This window comes from Rattus norvegicus, chromosome 16 (genome assembly GCF_036323735.1).
Source record: "Rattus norvegicus strain BN/NHsdMcwi chromosome 16, GRCr8, whole genome shotgun sequence".
NCBI lineage: Eukaryota > Metazoa > Chordata > Mammalia > Rodentia > Muridae > Rattus > Rattus norvegicus.
Window position 1 is genome coordinate 9,647,597 of NC_086034.1, and position 14,972 is coordinate 9,662,568.

General features: G+C 41.6%; 1 protein-coding gene across 1 annotated transcript in view; it reads left to right on the top strand.

Moving 5' to 3' along the window:
* The window catches only part of Glud1 (glutamate dehydrogenase 1), a 33,647-nt gene that overhangs the window by 1,028 nt on the left and 17,647 nt on the right, over positions 1-14,972 (top strand). Inside the window, exons 2-3 of the mRNA NM_012570.2 lie at positions 10,383-10,463; positions 12,580-12,635. Of these exons, the coding sequence (NP_036702.1) occupies positions 10,383-10,463; positions 12,580-12,635 (137 nt within the window). The remainder of the gene's footprint in view (positions 1-10,382; positions 10,464-12,579; positions 12,636-14,972) is intronic.

Sequence of the window (14,972 nt, forward strand, 5' to 3'; positions counted from 1 at the left end):
TACACTGATGACTTTTTGTGTTGTGCCCCTTTCCTCCCCTCAAAAAAAAAAAAAAAAAAAAAAATACCGAGCAGAGCAACGCTCTGACAAACAGGGCGACCTGACATTAAATCTAAAGGGTGTAAACTACAGAACTGCCTGCCAGCCAATAGAATGAAATAGCCGTGGGGGTGTGTTCTTGTCCTGGCTAGTACCAGAATTGAGCCTAGGCGAAAGGTAGAGTTGGTCCTTAAGTCAGTTAAATTTGGTAGTCACTAGGGTATCCTGTAGTTTAAATTTTTTGGATGTGTGTAGATTGGCTTACAGACTTGTTTAGGGAGAAAAAGGTGGTTTTCATTTTATCCCCTCTACATTTCACAGTACAGCTTTAAAGGTTTTTTTTTTTTTTTAAAGACCTGTTAAAAGAAAAACCACCTTTTTTCTGTTGCTTACGCTTACTATATTGAATAGGAGTCTTGATGGAGGTTAAATTGGTAAGTGAACACAGAGGAGGGTAGACTAAAAATAGGGTTCATTTATTTTGCTCCTTCATAACTGTAATTTTGCTACTGTTTGTTATGAATTGTTATATAAATATCTAATATGCAAAATATTTGATGTGCAGCTCCTGCAGGAGTTATGGAGGGACCCACAGGTTGAGAACTACAGGACAAGACCTTTGTCTGCCTCCATTCTGTACAGTAGTTTTTTTGCTACTGACTGACTAAAAATTATAGAAATGTTTTCTACACTAGAAAGACTGAGACTATGGTGGTGTTCCCAGCAGTGGAACAAAGGTCATAGCTAAAGGTTTAATGATTTACCAAATTCTCATTGAGTCCACCCACTTCTAGGAGATCCCTTTGAAGCCTAATTTATTGTTGGTTAGTTCAGTAGTTCCCTTAGCTAGAAGCCATTGGAACCACTTTGACCTCTGATTTCCCATGCAGCTCCAAAATTATATAAAAGGGGTAGTCATTCTCCTACACCTCACCTTCCTTTCGCTCCCTCCCTCAGCAAGCCAGGAACTCAAATTCTACTCCCCTCCAGAACAAACAAGGATGTCCGTCAGCAAGAGGCATTGTATAGCAAATGCTAAGTTGTCCTTGTCTTTGCAGAGGGGAACATATTTCCTGTCTCTTAGGAAGGTTCTTCAGCATCCTGTGAGTTGGTGGATTTTATTTTCTGTCTTGTTGCTGCTAGTTCACAGTCATTAAAGCAATCCCAGTTTGCCATGGTTTGTCATGTTAAATGCTCTTGTCACAGAAGTTTTAATACCAAAGTATTGAACCTAGCAACAAATATCGTCAGCCTATGGTTACTGGTCACAGTAACTGCTCACAGTAGAGTGAACAGCAGAGAAAGAGAACTGGTTTGTGGTTAGCAGCAGCAGCATTGCATGATGATGCAGCAAGATAAACAAAGTTGGTCTTCTCGGAGTAGAGCGTTAGATTTATCCGATATCGCACTGCCCCTTCACACCCTATGCCAGAGTGAACTGTCTTCTCTCTCAGTGTTTTGGGAATTTTGTTTTTGAGCACTCCTGCCTCATGGAATCTCCCAAGGTTTATTAAGAGAGGCCTCATCTGTTCCTTGACATCCTTTTCCCAGCCTTCAGACTTCTGTATCTAATCTTTCCTTCCAGCGACCTTATACCTGAGTTTCCTAAAATAAAGTCCTCAAGGCTGAACCAGGCCTGGTGACTTGCTGCAGTCCTAGCTCTGAGAGCTGAGGCAGGAGGATTGGGAGTTACCTGAGCTACTCAGAAAAACCCTATCTCAAACACAAGAACAAATCCCATACTGAAGCAGTAGTCTAATCTATAATGAGAAGAGATGGTTTAAAGTAGAGACCTGGGAGTGCTGGTAAGTAATTTATTTCAAGTAAATATTTAATAAAACTTGTGATTTTTTTTTTTACCCCAAGCCATGTTTAACTGAGGCTACTAGATTTGCCTCTGGTAAGGATTTACAGAGGACCAGAGATTTAACTAAGAACTAGAGCACTTGCCTAGCACAGTCAAGGCCTGGATTCTCTCGGTAGCCAGGTATGGCAATATACACTTATCTGTGATTCCCCAGCACTAAGGAGGTAAATCGGGAAGAGCTGAAATTCAGTGCCAGCATGGACTGCATAGATAGATCCCGTCTCAAAAACCAAAAACTCGATTTTTGTAGCAGAGATGGATACTGTGATCAACAGCTGATTTGACAAGACTTGTTCGAGGGTTTGATATGTTCACAGCATAGTAGAGCTTGTTCCTGCTGCACATGAGGATGTTCTGGGTCGGTCATCTGCCATCCAGCTGTTTGCAAATCTGTCCTTGAGGTGCCTTCCCTCTCAGCTCCCTTTGCATTTCCTCTTCTGAAGAGAACAACTTTCTCACCAGCTATAGCATAAAGTTCTTAAAATCAGTGTAAGGGCTTAAGAAACCACTCAGTGGTTTAGAGCACTGGCTGCTCTTACAGAAGACCTGGTTTGATTCCTAGCACTCAGTGGTGACTCAGAGACATCCATAACTTCAGTCCAGTAGATCTGATGCTACGCTGACCTCCTCAGGCATCAGGCATCATGTGGTGCACGTGTATACATACAGGCAAAGCATTCAGACACATGAAATGCTAAAACAGTTTAGGAGAAGGGTTTAGCAATCAACTGACCATAGGAGCCACTTTCTCTGTCTTCTGTCTTGCCCCTCAGTATCTTCATGTTATATTAAGTCAGAGGTTTCCCAGTAATGGTTCTTTCTCCTATGTTAGAACTTCCTCAAATCATTGTTTAAATATAGATGGTGAACAGTAGATGGGTATCTTGTGTAACCTAATACTTTGAAAGTGTAAAAGCATGGCTGTGACAAAATAAAATACAAAATTTAGCCTATTTTATAAGCCATATAATTCATACATTTTTTTAGCACTCAGCTGTGAAGTGATGTCTGTAATACTTTTTTAAAGTGCAGAATTGTTTGCCTTTATACAGACAGTATTTTATAAAATCCATGTGTCCTTATGTGCAAACAAATGAAGAGAGCGCTCTGAAACCTGAGGCAGGGTATGCTACAGATTTCCTTTCTCCACTTAACTAGTTACAGGTCTCTCAGAGCACACTGTTTAAAATCTACAAGTCACCAGTGCACACAACTCCAGAAAAATGGGTAATGATTAATGCTCCCATAAAATAACTGAAAAGATGAGGTTTGAGGCTTAAAACCAGAAAAGATTGGATTGTCCACTGTAATTTAAATTCTGAGAAAATAAGTTTTTATCCACTAATGTTGCAGATGTTGAAGATAGAAGCAGAAAGAACTTAGTTTAAGGCTTGGCTGGTCTGTAGAGATTTTCAGGCTAACCAGGGTTACACAGTGACCCTCGTTCTCAAAACGACAAAAGATGATTTGATAATGAGAGGTTCAGAGAGCTCTCGGGATGTAAGCTCACTGTGCCTGGAGGATGGCCAGCCTCTAGCTCCTTAGGGAAGGAAACTCCCTTGTTGTATCCTTAGTTATATGTAAGGTATTTGTGTTCTATAAGGCATAATAGCATATTACTGAACCTGAGGAGGGACCTGTAGAAAGCCCTGGTTTATATCCAAGTCAAACCCTGTCCTTGTAACTAATTTCTGAGAAAGGGTGATCTTGTGAGATTATTGGGCTTGTATTTAAGCAGTGAGGTCTACACTTAGAATGGTTAGTGTTAGATGGGAATTAAATCAGGGAATGCCCACTGTGTGCGCAGAGAACTAAAAGGTGATAGACAGCGTTTTTCTGGTTTAGCTTTGTTGAATGGGTAATGATAAACCTAATTAAATGGATTACACATAATCACATCAGATCTAAGAATGGAGGTAATAGGTATGAGAAGGAAATGAGGTAAACTAAAGTAATTTTGAGGAAATGATGATATTCAGAGATGTAGGATGAAGATGGGAAGAATCAAATATAAAAGTTTTCAGTCTGAGAAAGTGGAAGAAAAAAGTAAACCTATTAGGGGCAGCAGGGTTGTAGTTAGGGTTAGTAGCCCCCACCTGGAAGGCATTCAACCACAGTGTAAATAGAAAATTCCAAGAGTTAGCCATTAGTGATCTCAACTGGTGCACCAATCTGGGAAGTGGTGTAAGAGCTCAGGATACCCCACCTCTGTAAGGCCAGACCTTTGTCTTAAGGTGCTTTATGATGGTGCTGGCAGTTTAGATATGCCAAAGAGCAGCCATAAAGTGCCTTCGTTGCCAAGTGTGTGGCTCATACTTACAATCCCACCAATTAGGAGGCAGGCAGGAGGAAAGTCAAGGCTACAGAGCCACAGTGTCAAAAAAATAAAAAATAAAGAATAAAATAAAATAGAGGCTCAGAGGATGCCTCCACCATTAAGGGCACCTGTTCTTTCCTAGGGCCCCAGTTCAGTTCTCAGCACACAGTGAAAAGTAATAGCTTATACAGATATGCATATATGAGCAGAAGATGCATAGCATTTAATATATTATCGTGAATACTTTGGATACTACACATACCCGAGCAAAGAGAATAGAGGTTTCCAAAATTCATCAGGTTGATCGAGTAATTGTGTTTCCTGCCAAGCCTGATGACCTGATTTCTTTCCATTCCTGGGATCCACACAGTAGGAGAACTAGATTCAGATTGTCCTCTGACCTCAGTGCACAGTCCCCTCTAGATAGTTCTTTTCCTGGTCAGTTGTCTCCCTTTTCTCAATAGTAATTCTGCCCTTATTCTCTGAAGACCCATGGAAACTGGATAGCTTCAGTCCTTTGGACGTTTTCACCTTTTCATAACAAGTTTGGATAGTTACTGTTGCCTTTTGTCTTGTTAAATGTTTCCCAACTTCTTGTGGATGTCGGGAGTATCTTTTTTTAAAAAAAAAAAAAAAAAAAAAACTGTGTAGCCCAGGCTGGCCTCAGTGGCCTGTGTGCTGAGATTATGGGCATGCACCATCATACCTGTCACCCAACTTTATACTCAGTAGTTCAGCATCTAACCTGTTGGGGATGAAAGTGTGACTATCAGAAGAAAAGAATATCTAAGCAATTTTTATTTAAAAATTAACAAGATCCTCTTTTTTTTTAATGCATAATCTCCCATCTGTTGGGGTGATAAGGCAAGCTTTATGCACAAGACTTAATATAAGACAGCTATATTGTTAGTAGTTGTACTGCATAGAGGTTATTTAGTAAGTTCCCAGGATACAGATTTAAGTGATTGAGAATGCTGGTCACAAGTGCTAATCAAGTAACTTAAGTTGTAATTTTTTTTTTTTTCCCCGGAGCTGGGGACCGAACCCAGGGCCTTGCGCTTCCTAGGCAAGCGCTCTACCACTGAGCTAAATCCCCAACCCTTAAGTTGTAATTTTTAAAAAGAAAGTCTTATGTAAGACATAATTTAAATATTTAATGAAGAAGCTAAACTTTGTTTCCCAAGAAGCTTAAGTTTGTCTCTTCCAAGTGGGTTAGCAGTTCTTAAAACCTATGTTTCCTGACTTCTTAGACAGAGCAGTTCCTTGGCACCACAGAGTAAGTTAATTGGTTTCCCTTCTCCCTCCCTCCTTTTCTTCCTTTGCTTTCTATGCTAGTGAAGAAACCCAGGCCCTTGCACAAGCGCTGTGCCTTTGAGCTACAGTCACAGCCTAGGACTCCTGTTTATTAAGTAGATAGTTTAGAATACCACTGGAATTTGAGTTCCAGGTGGACAAGCTATGCCCCATTAAGGAGATCCCAATTCAAGTAATATTTAAAAACATTTGAGTTTCCATAAATGTTTACTGATTCATCATACAAAAGGATGGTAGCTAAGGAGTTATGTGAGTGTGTGTTTGGTTTTGATTCATCTAGAAACAGGAGAAAAAAAAATGTCAAGCTATCTATCAGTTGTGGTTTTTTTACTTAGTCTTTTTTTTTTTTTCCTAAGTATTGAGCTGGTGGTTTATTTTTCTCTATCACCATAGCAATCCCAGCTAGTTTTGAAGCGGGGTAGCATTGGTTTGCTTTGGTTCTGTTTTCATTTTTGTGAGACTTAAACTTCGTTTTACATTTACTTATTATGTGGGGTTGGGACGTGTGCATGGGAGTCAGAGGACAACTACAGAAATCTGGTCCTCCCTTTGGACCATGTGGACCCTGGCAATGGAACTTTTGGCTACAAACACCTTTACCTGCTGAACCATCTTTCTAGCCTGGGGATGCGTTCTCACTCTATAACTAACTGGATGTTTTTGTGTTGTCCAGACGTGCACTGGACTTGGGCTTCTGCCTCAGTGCCCTGATTGTTGACTTGCCCATCTATCTACTCCAGCTATTTTGTGCTTTATTTGTTTATTATATGAGTACACTGTAGCTGTCTTCAGACACACCAGAAGGGGACATCAGATCCCATTACAGATGGTTGTGAGCCACCATGTGGTTGCTGGGATTTGAACTCAGGACCTCTGGAAGAGCAGTCAATGCTCTTAACCGCTGAGCCATCTCTCCAGCTCATGTTTTTACATTCTTTTAATGATGACTTAGTCACACTTTCATCAAGAGGTTTGATGCTGAACTACTGAGTATAAAGTTGGGTGACAGGTATGATGGTGCATGCCTATAATCTCAGCACACAGGCCACTGAGGCCAGCCTGAACTAAATAGAATCCACCAGTCACTAGGTTCCTAAGCATGCTGAGAATCATGTGATAATTAAAATGCACTAGAGGGGCTGGAAGAGGGCTCAGTGTTTGAGGGCACTTGGTGCTCTTGCTGAGGACCCAGGTTCAATCCCAGAACCCACATCGAAGCTCGGAACCACTTGTAACTTGAGTTTGGATCTGACATCCTCTTCTGCCTCTGCAGACACCAGGCATGTACATGACCCACAGACCTACAGGCAAAACACCCAAACACATGAAATATAAAGAAAGTGTAATAGTAAAGACTAGAGCAGTGACTGTACCATGTGTAGTTTGTGTCTATCTCTTGCATTTCCTTAGTATTAAATGTGAAAGTCAAAGTCCCTGTTAACTTTTTAAGAATAAACTCTAGTTTCAAAGCTTCCTGGAGTGGAAGTTTTCATCCTGCCTTCCCTGTGCTGGCAAGTCTTAGGCTAGCATGTCGTGGGCTAGAGTAATTTTGGAAAAGGGAATCTCAGTTGAGAAAATGCCTGCCTGATTAGCCTGCAGACAAGCCTGTAGAGCATGTTCAGTTAGCATATGATGTCGGAGGGCCCAGCTCACTGTGGGCAGTGCTGGTCCTGGGAGCTATAAGAAAGCTGACGGAGCAAGCCAGTAAGCAGCACTTCCCCACGGCCTCTGCAGCAGCTCCTACCCCACGTTCCTGCCCTGTTGAGTTCCTGCCCTGACTTCCTTCGGTGAAATGGCTAAGGCTCTACCCTTCCAGTTTCTCCCTAGTTGATACAATGAACATCACCGTGGAGGCGTGTGTAGTTCTCTCTGCTGGACTAGGTAGAGCTTGAGTTATTTCGTCAGCAGGACAGAACATGGCTCTAGATTTGAGGCCCCTCCTGATGACATCCAGTCAGTAGTCCACAGTTCTGTAATCGACCCATTGGCCATTCGAGGTCAGGCAGCCATGGGGCTCCTGCTTTCAGGTTAAAAAATCCTCTATATCCAGCCATATCTCTTAGTGCTAATCTACTAAACCCACTAACATTGCTGCCCCAAACCAAATACAGTAATGCCAACGGAATTAGAGGCTAACAGGTCTCTGATACTTTAGGATAAAGAAAAAAAATCAGAATATCCCTTCCTCTGTTTCCAGAATTGTAGTTTGCTCTTCATATATTCCAATTGTGCTGCTGCGGTAGTTAATTTAACACAATATACCTTCATTTTTGTAGTCCTGTTCTCACATAAGTATCTTTTTTTTTTTTTTTTTTTTTATTAACTTGAGTATTTCTTATATACATTTCAAGTGTTATTCCCTTTCCCGGTTTCCGGGCAAAATCCCCCTCCCCCCTCCCCTTCCTTATGGGTGTTCCCCTCCCAACCCTCCCCCCATTGCCGCCCTCCCCCCATAGTCTAGTTCACTGGGGGTTCAGTCTTAGCAGGACCCAGGGCTTCCCCTTCCACTGGTGCTCTTACTAGGATATTCATTGCTACCTATGGGGTCAGAGTCCAGGGTCAGTCCATATATAGTCTTTAGGTAGTGGCTTAGTCCCTGGAAGCTCTGGTTGCTTGACATTGTTGTACTTTTGGGGTCTCGAGCCCCTTCAAGCTCTTCCAGTTCTTTCTCTGATTCCTTCAACGGGGGACCTATTCTCAGCTCAGTGGTTTGCTGCTGGCATTCGCCTCTGTATTTGCTGTATTCTGGCTGTGTCTCTCAGGAGCGATCTACATCCGGCTCCTGTCGGTCTGCACTTCTTTGCTTCATCCATCTTGTCCAATTGGGTGGCTGTATATGTATGGGCCACCTGTGGGGCAGGCTCTGAATGGGTGTTCCTTCAGTCTCTGTTTTAATCTTTGCCTCTCCCTTCCCAGCCAAGGGTATTCTTTTTCCTCATTTAAAGAAGGAGTGAAGCATTCACATTTTGATCATCCGTCTTGAGTTTCGTTTGTTCTAGGGATCTAGGGTAATTCAAGCATTTGGGCTAATAGCCACTTATCAATGAGTGCATACCATGTATGTCTTTCTGTGATTGGGTTAGCTCACTCAGGACTCACATAAGTATCTTAAATGTCTACTCGAATGTGGTGAAGGATTTCCAAAGTTAGTGACTGACTATGTTTAGGTTTGGATCCCAGGAGAGGACAACTACCTTCCCTGGGGCCGCGGCATCTTTTTGTCTAATGGGGTTCACTTTGAGGTCCTGTGTTATCACTACTGTGCCCACAGCCCAGGAGCAGTAAAAGGACCTGTGTACTACTGAGTACCTAGAAAGCTCACAAAAAACTTTCTGGGGCTGGAGAGATAGCTCAGCGGTTAAGAGCACTGACTGCTCTTCCAGAGGTCCTGAGTTCAATTCCCAGCAACCACATGGTGGCTCACAGCTGTCTGTAATCTGTAATGGGATCTGATGCCCTCTTCTGGTGTCTGAAGATATAGCTACAGTGTATTCATATACATAATAAAGAAATTTAAAAAAAGAAAACTTTCTGGACCCCAGGTAACACAATCTTCATTATCTTCTGCTCCCTTCTTACCCTAATTTTGTCTGTTCCAGGGCTTACTCTTAGGCCTTCCTGACAGCCCTCCCAAGCCTCACTCCAATAGAAGTTTCTCATTAGTTCATAGTCTGCAGGAAAATGCCTGTGGTATGACTAATAATTCCACATGGGTGTAGCTGGGGAAATTTTTCTCCACAAACAAAACAGTTCATCTATTGGAAACATGTGTTTTGATTTTGTTCTGCTTTGTTATGTTTCTCAAGACAGTTTCTCTGTAGCCCTGGCTGTCCTGGAACTCACTCTGTAGACCAGGCCACCCATGAACTCTCAGGTCCTCCTGCCCCTGCTTCCTGAGTACGGAGATTAAAGGTGCGCTCCACCACGGCTGCCCCACTAATATTGTTTAGCGTTGAGTGTGTAGATCCTCAGTGGAAACTTGTATTGTTACACTCTACATTTCTGGCTGTTAACTTTCCAAGATTTTTGTAGTAAGAGAATATTAATTAAGTGCTACATGGAAGAGAAGTAATCATTGTTTATTTGATTTGGTATTGATTGATTTGTGTGTATATTGGGTACCACAGCACGTGTGTATCCATTATCTACTACCAAAGAGGTTCCAAGAATTGAAGACAAATAATTATGCCTAGTGGGAAATATTGTTACCTGCTAAGGCATGAATTTATTTATTTTTGCAATGCTGGGTGTTAAACTGAGAACCTTTTGAGTACTAGCTTTCTTTTTTAACTCTCTAAGGATTCTTCGTAAGTAAAAACTAGTCTTCATGACCACTCTTGGCTATCAGAATAAATTAATTTGGTGCCCACTCGTTTTGGGTATCTAGAGAGAGCTTTTCCTTTTTACCTTTTATGGTATCCTTATACATAAGATATTTCAAGTATTATAGCTCAGCACAGAGGCAGAGGCAAGTGGATCTGAGTTCAAGGCCAACCTGACCATACAGCGCAAGTTCTAAGACAGTCAGGACTACACAGAGACACCCGGTCTCAAAAACTTGTAAAAAATGGTATTTCAGTTGTCTATAGAAATAGCTTGTCAAAAAAAAAAAAAAAGAAATAGCTTGTCTGTAAAATATAAGAGGTATAGGGTTTCAATTTATAACTATTTTTTTTCTTTTTCTTTTTTTTTTTTTCGGAGCTGGGGACTGAACCCAGGGCCTTGCACTTACTAGGCAAGCGCTCTACCACTGAGCTAAATCCTCATCCTTATAACTATTTATTAACTCACCAGAAGTTGTAAATGTAATTGTGTCTCTCCTCCTGTTTTGATGACTCTCCCCAGGTATCCGGTACAGCACTGACGTGAGTGTGGATGAGGTGAAGGCGCTGGCGTCCCTAATGACCTACAAGTGTGCAGTGGTTGGTGAGTAGCCTTCCTGCCGGGCCTACAACTCTTTGGGGAAATGTGTACATCCACGGCTACTTTTAGAATTCTGACTTTTTATTTCTGTGTTTATAGTGATGTGTATGTGAAAGTCAGAGGCAACATTGTAGAGGTGTTCTCTCCTACTTCCTTTTCTTAGGTTCCTGGAATCCACCTTAGGTTGTCAAGCTTCTAAGACTTACCTGCTGGGCCCCATGGTTACTTTTAGTGTGCTATAAAAATATTTAACAGAATTGTTTTTGTTTTTTGAAAGGGCTTTGTTTATTGATAATGTCTCAACTATATAGCCCTGGCTGGCCTGAAACTATGTAGACAAGTCTAGCATTGAACTCAGATCTTCCTGCCTCTGCCTCCCAAATGCTGAAATGCTAGGGTTAAAGGTGTATGTCACCAAACCTGACCTGTTTTTTTCGGGGATTTCTTTGTTTTTTGTCGTCGTTTTTTAACTTTCATTTGTCTTCTCCATTTCTAAATTATATAACACGAGGATTTGGTTGCTTAGGGTCTCTGTAGGGGCTATGGGAAGTATAGACAGGTTTCCCTTCTTACTTGTGTGTTTGCATTACCGTTGTACATGAGTATAGGCTGAAACACACATCAATATGTGAATATATATTACCAAGGAGAACATGGTAATTAAAGAAATAAGAACTTTGTCATCATTTCCAAACTTAAAACTGAAAAAAATTTTTTTTTTTTTGGTTCTTTTTTTCGGAGCTGGGGACCGAACCCAGGGCCTTGCGCTTCCTAGGTAAGCGCTCTACCACTGAGCTAAATCCCCAGCCCCAAAACTGAAATTTTTATAGAAGCTAACTGAATTTTCTTTAAACATAGGTCTTTGGTTTTTTTGTTTTGTTTTGTTTTGTTTTTTCCCCTTCGGAGCTAGGGACCGAACCCAGGGCCTTAAATCCCCAACCCCAGGTCCTTGTTTTAAATGCCTATCCATGGTCTATAAATAAATCATAATCGAAGGAAAGTAAATTCAGTATTCTCTTAGAAGCAATAGAATACTGATTAAATGTAATTAACAGCTGCCTGACATTATAATACCTGTTCAGTAAGATTTCATTTCAAGTTTAACGCCTGTGTTTTCTTGTGATGCTTTGAATTGAGCCCAGGACATTTTTCATCCTAGGCAGGCACTCTGCCAACTAACCTGGACTTCAGCGCCGATAGTTTGGGGATTTTCTAGCATTAAAACAGTCATGTAGGGCTTGGGGATTTATTTAGCTCAGTGGTAGAGTGATTGCCTAGCAAACGCAAGGCCCTGGGTTCAGTCCCCAGCTCTGAAAACAAAGAAAAAAAAAAAAACAAAAACAGTCATGTAGGGGTTGGGGATTTAGCTCAGCGCTTGCCTAGCGAGCACAAGGCCCTGGGTTCGGTCCCCAGCTCCGGAAAAAAAAGAAAAGAAAAAAAAAACAAAAAAACAGTCATGTAGCTGGGTGGTGGTGGGTCATGCCTTTAATCCCAGCACTCGCGTATAGGATGGATCTGAGTTCCAGGTCAGCCAGGACTGCACTGAGAAACCCTGTCTTGAAAATATTCCACATCTGAAACTATGAGCACCGAAATAGTGCTCAGAGTAGAAGGCTCCAGACCTGATCTTACGGGGTGAGCTACTGTCAGAACGTAGCTATCAGGCTGTGGGGTGAGAGCACATGCCTCTAATCCCAGCACTCTGGAGACAGAAGCTGGTCTATCTCTGCGTTTGAGGCCAGCCTGGTCTACAGAGAAAGTTCCAGGACAGCTAAGGCTACACAGAGAAACCCTGTCTCGAAAAACAAATGGATAAAAAGCAAAGTGTAAGCAACAGTAAAATGTAGACTCTGTGTATATGAAACATAAAATTCTTATTTAGTGTTACAGCCCACCCTCAAGATAACTACTCGTGTATGGGTAAGTTAAAAGATGATAACTACTCGTTTATAGGGAAGTTAAAAGATAACTACTCGTGTGTAGGGAAGTTAAAAGAAAACCTGAAATGCAAGAATACTTCAGAAACAAACACTTGATTGCTCTCCCTGTATTGGTAATACTTTGTTTTTATATTTTTTAAACTTTATATGGAACAACATCTTTCAGTTTTCTCTTTCAGATGTGCCATTTGGAGGTGCTAAAGCAGGCGTTAAGATCAATCCCAAGAACTATACAGTAAGTATCCAACTGGTATTATGCACATAGCAAGCGCCTAAAATTGTGTTCCTCATGCCAGTGAGATTAATGGTTTCCATTGCTTTCCTGAAGGAATTGGAAAGCAAATAATGATTGAATCAATTGTAAATTACCTAATGTATTTTGCCATACCTGTTTGCTGTTGATGTCTTTCTTACTTGCTTAACAAGTAATTAATACTTCTCATGTTGATAGACATTTACATCCATTTTTTAAAAATTTTGATCTGAAGATTTAAGCCAGCATGGTAGCACACACCTTCAATCCCAGCACTTAGGTAGCAGAGACAGGCAGATCTCTGAGTTCAAGGATAGCCTGATCTACATAGTAAGTTCCAGGACAGCCATAGCCCTGTCTTGGAAAAATAAAAATAAAAATAAAGTAAATAAGATTTTGATCTGAAGTTTTAATATCAAGGTTTTGTTCTAGCAACAAATAACTAAGTTAGTAAAAATCACGTTTATTCTGTTCCAAGTTAGTTAAATGGTTGCTACAGTGATTAGCTGTGTGGTCTTATTCTCTGAAGTTCACCACTGGATGACTTCTTGAGCACACTATCACCCATACTTGCGTGTCTTGTCTCTGTAACCTTTTCAAGAAGCCCACACCCACACTCTTGGATGTGCCTTGTCCTTTTGGATTTCCATTCTCTTAACCCTCGTGCCTATGTTAAAGCATCTGTGTTAGACCCCAACTCTCCCTCACTTTTTTTTTTTTTTTTTTTTTTTGGTTCTTTTTTTCGGAGCTGGGGACCGAACCCAGGGCCTTGCACTTCCCAGGCAAGCGCTCTACCACTGAGCTAAATCCCCAACCCCTCCCTCACTTTTTGCATGTGATTTTGTTGGGGGTTTTTTGTTTATTTGGGGTTTTTGGGGGGGCGGTTTGAAAGTACAGACATGACCCATGAAGTCTGTCTTAGAGTTTTATCTCTGTGAAGAGACACTATGACCCCAGCAACTTTTATAAAGGAAGACATTTAATTGGGGCTAGTTTGTGGTTTCAGAGGTTTAGTCCGTTATCATCATGGTGGGAAGCATGGCAGCATGCAGGCAGACATGGTGCTGCAGAGGAAGCTGAGAGTTCTGCACCTTGATTCACGGGCAGCAGAGGGACACTGTGCTGCACTAGGCCCATCTTGAGCATCTGAAACCTCAAAGCCCACAGTGACACACTTCCTCCAGCAAGGCCACACCTAGTAATGGTGCCGCTCCCTAAACCACCTCAGGATCTGTATAGTTAGAACTGTTTGTGTGAGTATGGGGAGGAGTGGGAGGGAGAGGCAGAGCGAGCAACAGAAACTGAAAAGAGGAGGGATTTGGGGGTGCTACTGCTTTGAAGCCCTGGCTGACCTGGTACCAACTATATACATACCCTAGAATGACTTCTTTTACTTCCTAAGAACTGGGATTGCAGGATGCACTGTCATGTTCTTCTTTACACACACACACACACACACACACACACACACACACACACACACACACACACACACACACACACTTTAAACAAAGAAGTTTCCCTACATAGCCTATACCTATATATCCTTATTTCTCTCTACATTTTTCTGCCTCAGTGTTCCCAATGATGGACTTACAGACACCACACCTGGCAGGTGTAGCTAGGTCTCTGAGTTCACAGCCAGTCTAGGCTACATAGCAAGTTCAAGGCCAGCCAGGGATCCATAGTAAGACTCTCTCAGTCATGCCTTCACTGAACCAAGGCTCTAGTCCTTACCGCTGAGCTACATCTCCTCATCCCTCTCTTTTTATTCTGAGACAGGATTTCACAACATTGGTTGAATTCGCTTCAGTCCAAGCAGGCCTTTTAAAATCATCTTTTTACCAGGGAATGGTTGTGCACGCCTTTAATTCCAGGACTTGGGAAGCAGAAGCAGATGGATCTCGGAGTTCGCGACAGTCGGAACTACAAAAAGAAACACTGACTGAAAAACCAAACCAAATTTTTTTATACTAGAAATATTGACTACTAATTTTCTTTACCAGTCTGAGATACATAGTGAGTATGTAGACTGCTACATACTAAAACCTTGGCTCAAGAAAGTGCATACAAGGGGTTGGGGATTTAGCTCAGTGGTAGAGCGCTTTCTAGGAAGCGCAAGGCCCTGGGTTCGGTCCCCAGCTCCGAAAAAAAGAACAAAAAAAAAAAAAAAAAAAAAAAAAAGAAAGTACATGCAAGTGCCTGCTCTCCAGCTTGTGCTGAGGAGTGTGTGAGCAGGTGTGGGAAGGTTTTTTTCATAGAAAACATAAGAATCCTCTTTCAGTTTGATCTTTATATCAAAAATGTTTCTTTGTGTTT